General features: G+C 43.3%; 1 protein-coding gene across 6 annotated transcripts in view; it reads left to right on the top strand.

Moving 5' to 3' along the window:
• Positions 1-15105, top strand: part of ALPK1 (alpha kinase 1) — a 195214-nt gene that overhangs the window by 139875 nt on the left and 40234 nt on the right. For all 6 annotated transcript variants that reach the window (XM_044301796.1, XM_044301770.1, XM_044301788.1 and 3 more), the window contains 3 exons: positions 5729-5815; positions 12520-12596; positions 13183-13278. In XM_044301796.1, coding sequence (XP_044157731.1) covers positions 5729-5815; positions 12520-12596; positions 13183-13278 — 260 coding nt within the window. The remainder of the gene's footprint in view (positions 1-5728; positions 5816-12519; positions 12597-13182; positions 13279-15105) is intronic.

The raw sequence follows: 15105 nt of genomic DNA, 5'->3' as shown, positions 1-15105 counted from the left end.
CTAAATTTATTGTTCTACATGTCTTTGATAAAAAAAAAAGTTTGGGTAAAAAAAAAATAAATGGTTTGGGTAAAAGTTATAGCGTTTACAAACTATGGTACAAAAATGTGAATTTCCGCTTTTTGAAGCAGCTCTGACTTTCTGAGCACCTGTCATGTTTCCTGAGGTTCTACAATGCCCAGACAGTAGAAAAACCCCTACCCTAAGGTATTCGCTGATGGGCATAGTGAGTTCATAGAACTTTTTATTTTTTGTCACAAGTTAGCGGAAAATGATGATTTATTATTATTATTTTTTTTCCTTACAAAGTCTCATATTCCTCTAACTTGTGACAAAAAATAAAAACTTCCATGAACTCACTATGCCCATCACGAAATACCTTGGGGTGTCTTCTTTCCAAAATGGGGTCACTTGTGGGGTAGTTATACTGCCCTGGCATTTTAGGGGCCCTAATGCGTGAGAAGTAGTTTGAAATCAAAATCTGTAAAAAAATGCCCTGTGAAATCCGAAAGGTGCTCTTTGGAATGTGAGCCCCTTTGCCCACCTAAGCTGCAAAAAAGTGTCACACATGTGGTATCGCCGTACTCAGGAGAAGTCGGACAATGTGTTTTGGGGTGTCTTTTTACACATGCCCATGCTGGGTGAGATAAATATCTCTGTCAAATGACAACTTTGTATAAAAAAATTGGAAAAGTTGTCTTTTAGAGAGATATTTCTCTCACCCAGCATGGGTATATGTAAAAAGACACCCCAAAACACATTGCCCAACTTCTCCTGAGTACGGCGATACCACATGTGAAAAAATAAAAAATAATAATCATTTTCCGCTAACTTGTGACAAAAAATAAAAAATTCTAGGAACTCGCTGGGTGAGAGAAATATCTCTCTAAAAGTCAACTTTTCCCATTTTTTTTATACAAAGTTGTCATTATAGAGAGATATTTCTCTCACCCAGCATGAGTATATGTAAAAAGACACCCTAAAACACATTGCCCAACTTCTCCTGAGTACGGCGATACCACATGTGTGACACTTTTTTGCAGCCTAGATGCGCAAAGGGCTGCAAAAAAGAAGATATTATTTTTTAGGACAAATTAGCGGAAATTGATTTATTAATTTTTTTCTCACAAAGTCTCCCTTTCCGCTAACTTGAGACAAAAAGTGCAATCTTTCATGGACTCAATATACCCCTCAGCGAATACCTTGGGGTGTCTTCTTTCCGAAATGGGGTTACATGTGGGGTATTTATACTGCCCTGGCATTTTAGGGGCCCTAAAGCGTGAGAAGAAGTCTGGAATATAAATGTCTAAAAAATGTTACGCATTTGGATTCTGTGAGGGGTATGGTGAGTTCATGTGAGATTTTATTTTTTGTCACAAGTTAGTGGAATATGAGACTTTGTAAGAAAAAACTAAAAAAATCAATTTCTGCTAACTTGTGCCCCAAAAATGTCTGAATGGAGCCTTACAGGGGGGTGATCAATGACAGGGGGGTGATCAGGGAGTTTATATGGGGTGATCACCCCCCTGTCATTGATCACCCCCCTGTAAGGTTTCATTCAGAGGTCCGTATGTGTTTTGCGGATCCACGGATCCATGGATCGGATCCGCAAAACACATACGGACGTCTGAATGGAGCCTTACAGGGAGGTGATCAATGACAGGGGGGTGATCAGGGAGTCTATATGGGGTGATCACCCCCCTGTCATTGATCACCCCCCTGTAAGGCTCCATTCAGACGTCCGTATGTGTTTTGCGGATCCTCTCCGTGGATCCGTAAAACACATACGGACGTCTGAATGGAGCCTTACAGGGGGGTGATCAATGACAGGGGGGTGATCAGGGAGTCTATATGGGGTGATCACCCACCTGTCATTGATCACCCCCCTGTAAGGCTCCATTCAGACGTCCGTATGTGTTTTGCGGATCCGATCCATGGATCCGTGGATCCGTAAAACACATACGGACATCTGAATGGAGCCTTACAGGGGGGTGATCAATGACAGGGGGGTGATCAATGACAGGGCGGTGATTAGGGAGTCTATATTGGGTGATCACCCCCCTGTCATTGATCACCCCCCTGTAAGGCTCCATTCAGACGTCTGTATGTGTTTTGCGGATCCGTAAAACACATACGGACGTCTGAATGGAGCCTTACAGGGGGGTGATCAATGACAGGGGGGTGATCAGGGTGTCTATATGGGGTGATCAGGGGTTAATAAGGGGTTAATAAGTGACAGGGGGGGTGTAGTGTAGTGTGGTGCTTGGTGCTACTTACAGAGCTGCCTGTGTCCTCTGGTGGTTGATCCAAGCAAAAGGGACCACCAGAGGACCAGGTAGCAGGTATATTAGACGCTGTTATCAAAACAGCGTCTAATATACCTGTTAGGGGTTAAAAAAATCGCATCTACAGCCTGCCAGCGAACGATCGCCGCTGGCAGGCTGTAGATCCACTCGCTTACCTGCAGTTCCTGTGAACGCACGCGCCTGTGTGCACGCGTTCACAGGAAATATCACGTCTCGCGAGATGACGCATAGATGCGTGACTGTGCCTGAGTGAGCCGCCTCCGGAACGCAATCCTGCGTTAGGCGGTCTGGAGGCGGTTAAAGCACCAGGAGGCGGGCTTGAATCCTTTGAGCACTGTTTTGTAACACCCCCTGTACTCTGCACACGCCCCCTCCCGTTGATCCTCAGGGCTAGACATCAGGCTGAGAGCAGAGTCCTAGCATCTACATATCATATACTCTATGTACTATAGCTTCACCACACTGAGATCTTGCTCAAAAAGCTAATATACACATTAGTGCTTTATTCACAGACACAATATATGAATATACAGACACCAGTGATATGTATTAGCTTATAAGCATGGCAAAAACCTGCATGATTATGTGGTAATGCTATAGGTTAGTGGCTAAGTGATTGGTTTCATATGTAGAGATCCCAGGTTTGAATCTTGGGAGAGACGTAAACATTTTTTTATCCCTTACAGGGCTCCAGATGGCGACCAAAATGGTCGCCAATGCGACTCAGAATTTACATTTGCGACTAGACCCGCCGCCGCAGCTCTGCAGTTTAATACAGCGGCGGGGCACAGGAGATGATAGTTCTCTGCCCCGCCGCCGATGTTCTATTCAGCAGCGCAGTGGAGAAGGAGTCTCTCCCTCCCCCTGTGCTGCTGCCGCCGCTAATAAGAAGGGACGGGAGGAGGAGGAGGAGGGGCTGTGGCCACTGCGCCACCAATGAAGATAACTGACCTGTTAATACAAATCTAGGAGGCGGGTGCTGGAATCAAATAAGCTGCACCCGACCTCTATGACAGGGAGCTGCACGTGAGGGGTTAACTGCAGCGGATCGCAGCTCCCTGTCATAGAGGTCGGGTGCAGCTTATTTGATTCCGGCACCCGCCTCCTGTATTTGTATTAACAGGTCAGTTATCTTCATTGGTAGTGCAGTGCGCCCCCCCCCCCCCCCAGTATAATAAACATTGGTGGCGCAGTGCGCCCCAAACCCCCCCAACACCCCAGTATAATAAACATTGGTGGCACAGTGCGCCCCCCCCCAGTATAATAAACATTGGTGGCATAGTGCGTCCCCCCCTTCCCCCAACATAATAAACATTGGTGGGGCAGTGGGCAGTGGGCAGTGCCAATGAGGGTTAAAAAAAATAATAATATTAACTCACCTCCTCCAATTGATAGCGTAGCTGCCGGTCTCCTGTTCTTTCTTCAGGACCTGTGGTGACGTTACTGAGCTCCATCACATGGTCCATTACCATGGTGATGGATCATGTGATGGATCATGTGATAAGCACAGTGATGTCACCACAGGTCCTTTGACAGGTCCTGAAGAAAGAACAGGACCGGCAGCTGCGCGATCAATTGGAGGTGAGTTAATTTTTTTTTAACCCTCATTGGCACTGCCCACGGCGCCACCAATTTTTATTATACTGGGGTGTTGGGGGTGCACAGCGCCACCAATGTTTATTATACTGGGGTGTTGGGCGGGGGCGCACTGCGCCACCAATGTTTATTATAATGGGGTGTTGGGGGGGCGCACTGCGCCACCAATGTTTATTATACTGGGGTGTTGGGGGGCGCACTGCGCCACCAATGTTTATTATACTGGGGTGTTGGGGGGGCGCACTGTGCCACCAATGTTTATTATACTGGGGTGTTGGGGGGGGCGCACTGCTCCACCAATGTTTATTATACTGGGGTGTTGGGGGGGCGCACTGCGCTACCAATGTTTATTATACTGGGGTGTATATAATGTTTATTATATTGACCTTCTACTAAGCATTCTGTATTAAAGAATGCTATTATTTTCCCTTATAACCATGTTATAGAGGAAAATAATACAGTGAATAGACTTTCATCCTAGCAACCATGCGTGAAAATCGCACGGTTCAACCGGAAGGACGGATCCTGCATTCCGGTATTTTGAATGCCGGATCCGGCTCTAATACATTCCTATGGGGAAAAATGCCTGGATCCGGCATTTAGGCAAATCTTCTTTTTTTTTCCGCCGGAGATAAAACCGTAGCATGCTGGCGGTTTTAACTTTTGCTTGATCAGTCAAAATGACTGAACTGAAGACATCCTGATGCAAACTGAACGGATTACTCTCCATTCAGAATGCATGGGGATATACCTGATCAGTTATTTTCCGGTATAAAGCCCCTGTGACGGAACTCTATGCCTGAAATGAAAAACGCTAGTGTGAAAGTACCCTAATATATTACGTTTGAATCCCCCCTTTCCTAATTTTACATATAAAATATATAAACAATAAATAAATAAACATATTACATAGCGCTGTGTCCGAAAAGTCCAAACTATTAAATTATTAAAAAATATCTCCTATGTGGTGAGCATTCGCCATTTTTAGTTACCTTGTCACCCCAAAAAATAGGATAGGACTGTTCTATTATGGGCCGAACATTTCATAATAGAGTATCGCAATACTTTTTTATGGTGACGAAAGCGAATAAAAATTTTGGTATCGAAACAACCCTACGCCAATCTGATCGGCGTAGCGTTGTCACGATACCAAAATTTTGATTCGGTTTTGATTTGGCGACTAAAAATTTAATTTGGCTCCTAAATTTTTCAGTTCAGGAGCCAATGGCTACTAGGTATTTTTTTTAGTCTGGAGCACTGCCTTATCATATTCAGAATATTTTATATTTTTTTTAGAAAGCTCATAAATATTGCTGGTTTCTTTATAATCATATATTGTGTCTGTGAATAAACCAGTAATAGGTTTTAGCAAAAAAATATAATAAAATTTCAATATCTCATTGTGGTGAAGCTACAGTACATAGAGTATATGATATCTAGATGCTAGCACACAGCTCTGCCCTCAGCATGTCTAGCCCTGTCAGTCAAGGGGAGGAGGGAGTGTCCAGGGCACAGGGGGTGTTACAAGGCAGTACTCAAAGGGTTCAGTCCTGCATCCTGGTGCTCCAATTTCTTATTTGCATATGAATAAAAACGCAGATTTCTCTGCAGCTATTTATCGTATAAAAGAAAGGTATACTTTTCATCAACATTATGAGCCCTACCAGCCAGTATGTCTGGTTTAATAGAGTTGAACAAAATCACAGAAATATAGTGGCAAATATGGGGGAACTGCTCAAACCCCAAACACTGTAGCGTGTTTCACCATTGTTAATGGTTAATTGCTTACTTCATATTTTGCTTCTAATTTTACCTTCAATATACAGGTACCTGGAATTATTCTGAAGAGAGTGATAGACTTCTGGTTCAGTCTGTTTGTATACAGATACGAGGACAAATCCTGCAGAAATTAGGTGAAGAATTTTCAATATCAATAAATTATAAATTGATATACAGTAGCATGCATCTTGTTTAACTGCATACATTCAAAGCTGCACTCTAACTACCTAAGTTCTATTTTACTTACATACATTTATTCATCAAGGTAGAAAACGCTTTAAGATTTATTCAAAAATCTTAATTAAAATCTGTTTTAGGTCACAAAATATGAAATATTATTATACAGGTGAAATAGAATATTGTGCAAAAGTTCATTTATTTTAGTAATGCAACTTAAAATTCGAATTTTGTGAAAAGGTTGGATATTCTAGGCTCAAAGTGTCACACTCTAGTCAGCTAATTAATCCATACCCCCTGCGCAAAAGGGGACCTGAGATTGTGACTTTGGGGTTTCATAAGCTGTAAGCCATAATCATCCAAATTATAACAAATAAAGGCTTGAAATATCTCGCTTTGCATGTAATGAGTCTGTCTCATATGTTAGTTTCACCTTTTAAGTTGCATTACTGAAATAAATGAACTTTGCACGATATTCAAATTTTTAGAGTTTCACCTGTATGTGTTTTCAATCCTTTTCACAGCATATGTCAACATGGGAGGGAGAATCCATTTAAGACCACATTGGACCAATCCACAAACTGCATACCTTAAAGTAATACAAACATATAAATGCAAAATGTAAAGTGCACGATAAGATAATGAATACATGTGTAAAGGCTATATTACACTGGCCGATACTTTGGAAGATAATCACTAACGAGCGTTCATATGAACGCTTGTTAGCGATCATCTTGCAATGTAATACTGCCGCTGATTGCCTGATGAACGAGTAAAGCATGCTTAAAAATCAGTACTCGCCAGCAGCAGATCGTGCTGTCTAATAGTGATCTGCCGCCGGCAAACTACTAGACAGTATAGGGACGAGCGATGGCATAGTGATCGCCCCTCCCCATGCTGTGAAGGAGATCACTACATGTACCAGACGGCGCATGTGCACTTCGCTCAACGAAGCCGCTGCCAGGAGTCTGTGGCGCATCAGGCTGAGCATAGTGCGCAGGCGCCGGATCTGGCAGAGGGACGGCCGGATCTGGCGGAGGCGGCGCTGAGGTGAGGAGGGCGGCGATTAAGACTGGGAAGGAGGCGCTGGGCACCAGACGGCCGGGCACCCTGTATTAACTGATGTCCCCTTGGGCACCTTTGGTAGGCGATTGACCGGTTATAAAAATCTGTTTTTTGGGCTAATAGAGCCACAAGCAGGTTTAATAAGGCCAGCTTAGGATTCATGTTATTAGTACGGACATGGGCATATGTATATCTTATAGGGCTAAAATCTCATGACAGAATCCCTTTAAGTACTTGATGTTGTTATGTACCTGGTGCTCAGGCGGCCCCCTGGGCATTGGCCTGCCAGGAAATTTCCCTGTAGGGTCTATGGCCAGTCCACCTCTGGATTTGTCCAATCAATGGAAAACGCTTGCTGTTCAGTTGGTACATGTTATTTAATTTGATAATAATTGCTGATGACATACTTCACTAGTCATGTGACTAAGGAAAGATTTTCCATCAGATCCTTCATTAGATTTACATCAGTGGGAGTTGTGTATCTACTGACTTGCCAATGTGGTGTTCAATATGTGGGTAAAACCAGGCGCGAACTGCGGAGACATATCGGTGAACACCTACTCGATATAAAAAATGGACGCAACACTTCTGTGGCACACCAGGTGTTGAAGGTCCAAGGGATTGAACACATTGTGACATCCATTCGCGGAGGGGACATTGATGTCCCTCTGCTCCGTAAAGAAACCGAATGGATATTCAAGTTGGACACAGTATACCCTAAAGGATTAAATGAGGCAGTATCATTTTCCTGCTTCATTTAGGTGGCCATGGGTTAGCAGATTTGGTCCATCATCTTGCAATGCTAAGATGCTATGGGCATGACAACTGGTGAGATTGTCCTTGAATACGTAAGCATCTTGCAATTCCTACTAGACGGCATTCATATTCCACTCTAGTTCTCTTCCTCTTGTAATGCATGGCTGTCGGTATTTGTATCTGACACTTTTATTTATTTGTGTCAGTTCTCTTATTTCGGCCGCTTTCATATATCCTGTCCAGCTTTTCACAGCTATGTCACTTGTACTTAATTACCGCTTTATGATTGTCCCCCATACCATTGAGCAGATCGGTGCTCCTCCCCAGAGTGTATCATGCTGCAGTGTGCGACGGTTACATCAGGGAGCGCGTCAGAGGGACGCGCCTCTATCCCTGATTGGTGACTGAAGCCGGCACACACCCTCTGGGGGCGGGAGTTAGATTATTTATACCCGGCGTGTACATGGCCGCATACGGCCATCACAGCGCCGGAGTCTGCACGCTACAGTGCTTTAGTTTCATCTAATTCGATACTACTGTGTTCGCTCCTGATGACGCATGACAATTAAGAGTCATGCAGAAACGTGTAGAGCGAGTTTCTGTGTCTTGTACCGCTGTATGAGTGAGGCAGCTGTAAGACGTGCCAGTTCGTTTGCACCGGCTCCCTCATTCTGAGTGCATTGAAGCACTACACATCGCGTCTATCACTCGTCTATCAGGATAAGCGCTACCCTGGTGCACCAGAACCATGTTTAGTAGCTCTGACCATACTGACTATCCACTGTAGGACTCAAACATATGAGCCAATTAAAGTGGCAAGTGGATTAGTTCAGTATCGTTAGTTCCTGTATAGAGTGTGTTGTCATTCATACCCAGTGGGTACAGTCTATAAGCTGATCAGTGTGCTCCAATACTGAGCGATAGTCTGACCCACAATCAGGCTTTCAGAGTGACGAATAGTTTTTACCCGATCCCTCTCCGCACTTTTGATTCCCTGTATGCCTGATTTTATCTTAACCCCTGTTCTTTCATTGAATTTAATAAAGTAGTTTATTATTTTTCTATTTAACGTTCTTTCAGGCTGAGAATTTAATAATTGCTCAAATGCAAATGTTTATATGAAAATTCAAACACTAATCAAGTCCATTAAGTATCTAAACAAGCATATTGCAAGTGTGCAGGATAGTGGGCAAACTAGAGCATGCCCACTACATACTAGGCCAATTGCCTTTACCCAACTTTCTCCGCCTGACAGCTGTCTTTGTTTATTTTACACACTTATATAAATGTATCTTTAAATGTTTACAATCAACCTCAGATTGAGGCTCCATTCACACGTCCGCATTTCTGTTCCCCATTTTGCGGAACGGAATTGTGGACCCATTCATTTCTATGGGGCCACACTATGTGCTGCCCGGATCCGGAAATGCGGATCCGCACTTCCGGGATATGCAATTCTGTTCCCGAAAAAAATAGAACATGTCCTATTCCTTTCTGCAATTGCGGACATGATTAGGCATTTTCTATTATAGTGCCGGCGATGTGCGGTCCGCAAAATGCGGAACGCACATTGCCGGTGCCCGTGTTTTGCGGATCCTGTGGATTTGCAAAACACATACGGATGTGTGAATGGACCCTAATACAGGAAGTAATAAAGGTAAGATTAGAACATGAACAATTTTAATTCTATATGGCTACCAAGCAGTGGCGTAACTAGAGTGTTATAGACCCCATTGCAAGCTTTGGATCGCCCCCCCTTTCCTCCCTATTTTTACAAAGAGGCGGCAGAATTTCTTTACACTAGGGGCTCTTTTACACGAGCGGATGTTAATCCGCTGCATGAAAGAGGGCCAAGCCCCGTTCCGGACAGCAGAGACACAGAGCACTAACATGATTGATAATGCTCCGTGTCTCTCTGTGATCTTTTTACTACAAAATCACAGTGAGATAAAGTTGTCACCGTGATTTTGTAGTAAAAAGATCACAGAGAGGAACGGAGCATTATCAATCATGTTAGTTCTCTGTGTCTCTGCTGTCCGGAACGGGGCTTGGCTCGCCTTCACGCAGCGGATTACCCGCATAGGATCCGCTCGTGTTAAAGAACCCTAAGCCCAATGCATGGCTACACTCACCCAGTCCTAATAAAAGCTGGTCCTACCTCATCCAGGGCATCGCTGGCGTTGGCATGATGTCCGCTGGATCCAGAACAAGGTACCTGTGGTGATAGAGAAAAAAAGAATAATCGCATAAAGAAGGGATGGCCCCTGTGAAATCACCAGCAGGGGGGCGCTGTGCTGGCCTGTAAGACTGAGCCATGCCAATGTATAACCCGGCATTCTCACTGTACTTCATGCCAGGCCCCTTCAGAGCACTTCCATTACACGTGAGTGCAGCGTGCCCCTTCCCCTGCCGGGCTCGGTCGCGGTCGCACCCTCTGCGACCGCGATCGTTACGCCTCTGCTACCAAGTGAACAATAATCTTCTACAGATTAACCTGATAATGACCATGTACATGTACAGCTCTTGGTCCTGAGTGTTAAACCCAAAATGTTGTAAATGTATAGCGCCAGTTTACAGCTTTCTCCTCCAGCTCCTCCAGAGTATGAGGAGGAGCAATCGCTAATGCCATCGCTCTTCCCCATACAGACTCGTTGTTTCCGTAGATCGTGTTTACACAGCACAATCTGCCACCAAGAAACAAGGATTTATTGTGCTGCACAAACAATCCAATTACCTAATGAACAAGCATTTTGCACATTCATCAGGTAATCGGTGGTGCATTTACACCACCAGATCATCTCTAACGAGCGTTACTATGAACGATGATCTGTTCAGTTCTCGGCCCATGTAAAGGGCCCTTTAGGATGGCCCTTCTTATAAGACACCTGCTGTTAGCTGCTCATTCAGGCAACAGCTATCTCTCCGATTCTCCATACAAGTGCAAGCGTGCATTTGTTGTGAATTAGGAAAGGAGACTAAAGGTGCATTCCTTCCCGACAGTCAGCTGCTCGTTAACCTACACAATATGAGAACAAGCAATCGCTGCTGCTATCATTTGTCCCCAAACAAAATCATTGCTCCTGGGCAGCAGAGTGCCGTTTACATGATCTGCTGCCCAGAAACTATTGAGTTGTCCGCCCCTCAGATCATTTCACCCGATAAGCAAGCATTTTGCTTGTTCATCAGGTGATCTGCAGCAGCTTTCGACGGGCAGATTATCAGGAATTATTATTATTATTATTTATTATCAAAGCGCCATTCATTCCATAGCGCTGTACATATGAAAAGAGGTATACATACATAATACAGACAATTGCACCAATCATAAACAAGACGAGTTACAAACTGGTACAGAAGGAGAGAGGGCCCTGCCCGTGAGGGCTTACAATCTACATGGTATGGGAGAAGGACACAGTAGGTGCGGGTGAAGCTGGTCATTGCGGTATAGAGGCAGCAGGGTCACCGGTTGTAGGATTGTCTGAAGAGGTGGGTTTTCAGGTTTCTTTTGAAGAATTCCACTGTTGGTGAGAGTCTGATATGTTGGGGTAGCGAGTTCCACAGTATGGGGGATGCACGGAAGAAATCCTGGAGGCGATTGTGGGAAGAGGTGATAAGAGGAGAGGAGAGAAGGAGGTCTTGTGATGATCCAGTGCGTGTGGGGATGTATCGGGAAAGTAGCTCAGAGATGTAGGGAGGGGACAGGCTATGGACAGCCTTGTATGTATTTGTTAGTACTTTAAAGTAAATTTGTTGGGCAATGGGGAGCCAGTGAAGGGATTGGCAGAGGGGAGAGGCAGAGGAGTAACAGGGTGAGAGGTGGATTAGTCAGGCAGCAGAGTTGAGGATAGATTGGAGGGGTGCGAGAGTGCTAGATGGAAGGCCACAGAGGAGAGTGTTGCAGTAGTCCAAGCGGGAGATGATAAGGGAATGAGCGTTTGTAGTACGTTTGTTCCCAATAATTGGCGCAAATATTGGGCTGTATAAATCCAGCATTAGTCACTGCAGGCACCTTTGGTTTTGACTTAGCTCCCAGAAAAATAATCATCAGTTATGTTGAAATCCCCTTGTACATTAGATGGCTGGCCAGTCCTGCTGAAATCGGCAGGTCTGGCCATCATTTAACTGTATGACCGGTAGGTTTTAAATTGCTTACCCTTTGTTTATTTCGATCCTTTTCACTGACAGACCAGCGCTTCAATCCCGAAATTCTCTCCGATGGAGGGTCACGTCACCAGAACCATCCATCAGCAGTTTCCGTTGGCCAACAATGTGCACTTCACAGTGCATGTACTAGTTCCCCAGTTCGTCCATGTTGTTTGTCAATGGAGGCTGCTGATGAATGGATTTGATCACATGGGACTGTACCAGGGAATACTGTACATGAAGTAGAGGCTGTTCTGGGTACTGAATTGTCCCAATCAAGTGAACAGCTAATCGACAGAGTTGTCAGCTCTCTACAAACCATACTGAAGTATAATGGAGCCCACCAGGGTTTCATCAGGGTTTTCACCATTTTGAAGACAGGAATAGCAATGTATGCTGCACTATCCCTGCAGTCAAAAATGGACTGAGCTACCAACTGAGGATACAAACGGAGCCCAGAACTGCAGTGTAAACAATTTGGATACTATAGACACATTATCATAAACTGTCAAACGATGTGTCAGTATTTTTCATTTTTACAAGGAACATATGCCCATTCACTCTTTATGGGCATTGTATAGCTGTTTCATGCATGTTTTCCAATATTGCAAGTTCATCCTAAAGATTTTAAAATCTTTGTACTTGATTGTATTAATTGTACCTGGCTAATTAGAACACTGTTCCTTCTGGATTGCAGGCATGTGGTATGAAGCAGCTGAGCTGATCTGGGCCTCTATTGTTGGTTTTTATGAACTCCCCATTCCAGACAAAAAGGTAGATTTGACTGAATTGTAGTGAGCTATCCAGGCTAGTGGCGTTGTGACCGATGCTCTTGTAGACAGTTAATTCAGCCTTTCTTTCATTCTACAACATCAGAAAGGTGGGAGTAGCTTGGTGGGTTCTCTCCACCTATGTAATTCTTTACTATTTCTAAAAGCTAAAGTGATAGCTTTCAAGTTAGGCACAAAGGCAAACAATTTAATGACAGGGCAGTCTCAGGTGCAATCATACGGCTCTTTGCACTCTCTGATAATGAGATGCAAGGAGGAAGTTTTAGCTTGCTCAGTAATCTGTGCCACTAATTACTGTTTTAAGTAATTGATCAATTATTATAGTCCGAAAAAGATTAGGCAGGAGGAAAGCACAAGGAAAGTCTAATCCTTTCCAGTGTAAAACCCATCCCTTGCTCTAAGCCATATAAGCAGCGGCAATAATGTGCTCAGTGACCACATGTTCTTGCTGTTTTATGCAAACTACACATTGTTTTCATAATGTTATGACTTATTAGTCATAGGCAAATTATTAATCATTTATGTTCTTTAGTCCGCCTCTCAGTGTTAATTTTTTGCTTTATTTTAAGGGAATTGCAACATCTCTTGGTGCTTTAGCGGATATCTTTATATCTATGAATGAGAAGGACTACCAGAGGTTTAAGCAAAGTACCCATGTGGGATTGGTAAGTGTTATATTATACATTGACTTTTTCTCATTTCATTTGTCTTTTGAAACGTTTTACTTTGTTGCAGTGTTGCTATGACAACATTGTATTTTTATCTACCCAAAAAAATAAACTAAATCTGCTTAAAGGCTATGTACACCTTTGGGGGAATTTTGTATGATTGCATTTTACTGATTTTTGGCTAAAAATCATTTTTTCAATTGGTCTTTATTAAAACTATTGAGCTGTTCTGTCACAAAGAATGTACTGTTTTTCTATCTGTGTGAATGGTACTTTCACTTTGTGTTGGCCATCTAATAACCCTTATCTCTAAATTACTAAAAGGTCACAAACACTTATTATTATCAGTAAGATAAGAATTGAGCTTTATGAGTGTTTATAATGTCAGAGGTAACAAATAAGGAGCCCATCATTGTCCTGCCTGACAGAGCAGAGAGAAAATACAGATCCTGCTAATAGATAAACTCAAAGCTGTGCAAGGAAAAGGGCTCATCATTTTTAATAAAGACCAATTGAAAAAATGAGTTTTAGCTCAAAATAAGTACAATGCAATAATAATAAATAAATCACCAAAGGAGTACATAGCCTTTAAAGCTTATGGACACCTTTACATGAAATTGTTTTTGTTGTTTATTTGCTTTCTAAATGCAAAATATTCTAAATAGTTTTTTATTTTATTTCATATTATTATGGATCTGCAGGGTGCGTGTAAAGACCATCATAAACATGACTTGTCATGAAAAGACTGACAGTCTAATGCAGGGATCAGCAACCTCCGGCACTCCAGATGTTCTGAAACTACAACTCCCAGAGTGCTCCATTCACTTCTATGAGAGTTGTTAGAACAGCCGAGCATGTTTGCATCCTGGGAGTTGTAGTTTCACAGCAGCTGGAGTGCCGAAGGTTGCTGATCCCTGGTCTAATGTGTATAGGGAGCTCCTGACTCTCCCCTGAAAGATGATGTCAGGGGAAAGAATGGGTTCATATTGAGTTCATTCATTGAACCTCCTGTTCTCCCCCAAGATAAGCTACCTCTAGAGGTGTCTAGCAGCGGCTTTCTTCTCCCTCCCCACTGAAAACATATACACACTCAGGGGAACCAAGCATGTATGTATGTTGGGGAGTCGTTTGGGTGGCACTTGTAGAAGTTGTATGGGCACCTTAATTCCTTTACCTAGCTGTTGGTGCTGCTTAATCTGACATGAACTTTCTATCAGTATTAGAGACAACAGCAGGAGGTTGTACATGAAGATGTGTGTGGATAGAGGACCCAAGATAGACAGCTCACTCAGGCTGCAGATAGGGAGGAAAGCATACTCAAAACAGTTTGTAGATGAAGACAGGGAGCATCCTGGAGACACATATCCAGTATGTCTTATTGGTAGGAACACTTCCACATGAGAAAAGTCTGAAACAAGGAGCAGGTTGCAAATGGAATATTCGAAATCTAAAAATGAAAGGAAGATTGCAGACTGAAACTTCTTGCAACTTTTTTTTATTAGTCAAGGTAACCACAAACTTGTGAAAATCATTTTTCCATGTCAAAGGTGTCCACAACATTTAAAGAGCATATGTCAGCAGGATCAACCCCATTAAATCTGGCATATTGGCAGGTAGAGTTTATCCTGTTGAATAAAAGGATGCAGGTGTGTGATTACAGCCTGCCCCTGTCAAACAAGGGTATTGGAGGAAAGGCTCAAAGTACAGAGCAGAGGAGTTCTGCCAACCCCTTGATGCACCAAACACCTAATAACATGTAATAATGAGGCATTGTTTTACTGAGCAGGAGCCTACTGACAGATGCTCTTTAAACTTCATTAATAT

This window comes from Bufo gargarizans, chromosome 1 (assembly GCF_014858855.1).
Source record: "Bufo gargarizans isolate SCDJY-AF-19 chromosome 1, ASM1485885v1, whole genome shotgun sequence".
In the NCBI taxonomy this organism is placed as follows: Eukaryota; Metazoa; Chordata; class Amphibia; order Anura; family Bufonidae; genus Bufo; species Bufo gargarizans.
This window is presented reverse-complemented; position numbering and strand designations above follow the sequence as displayed.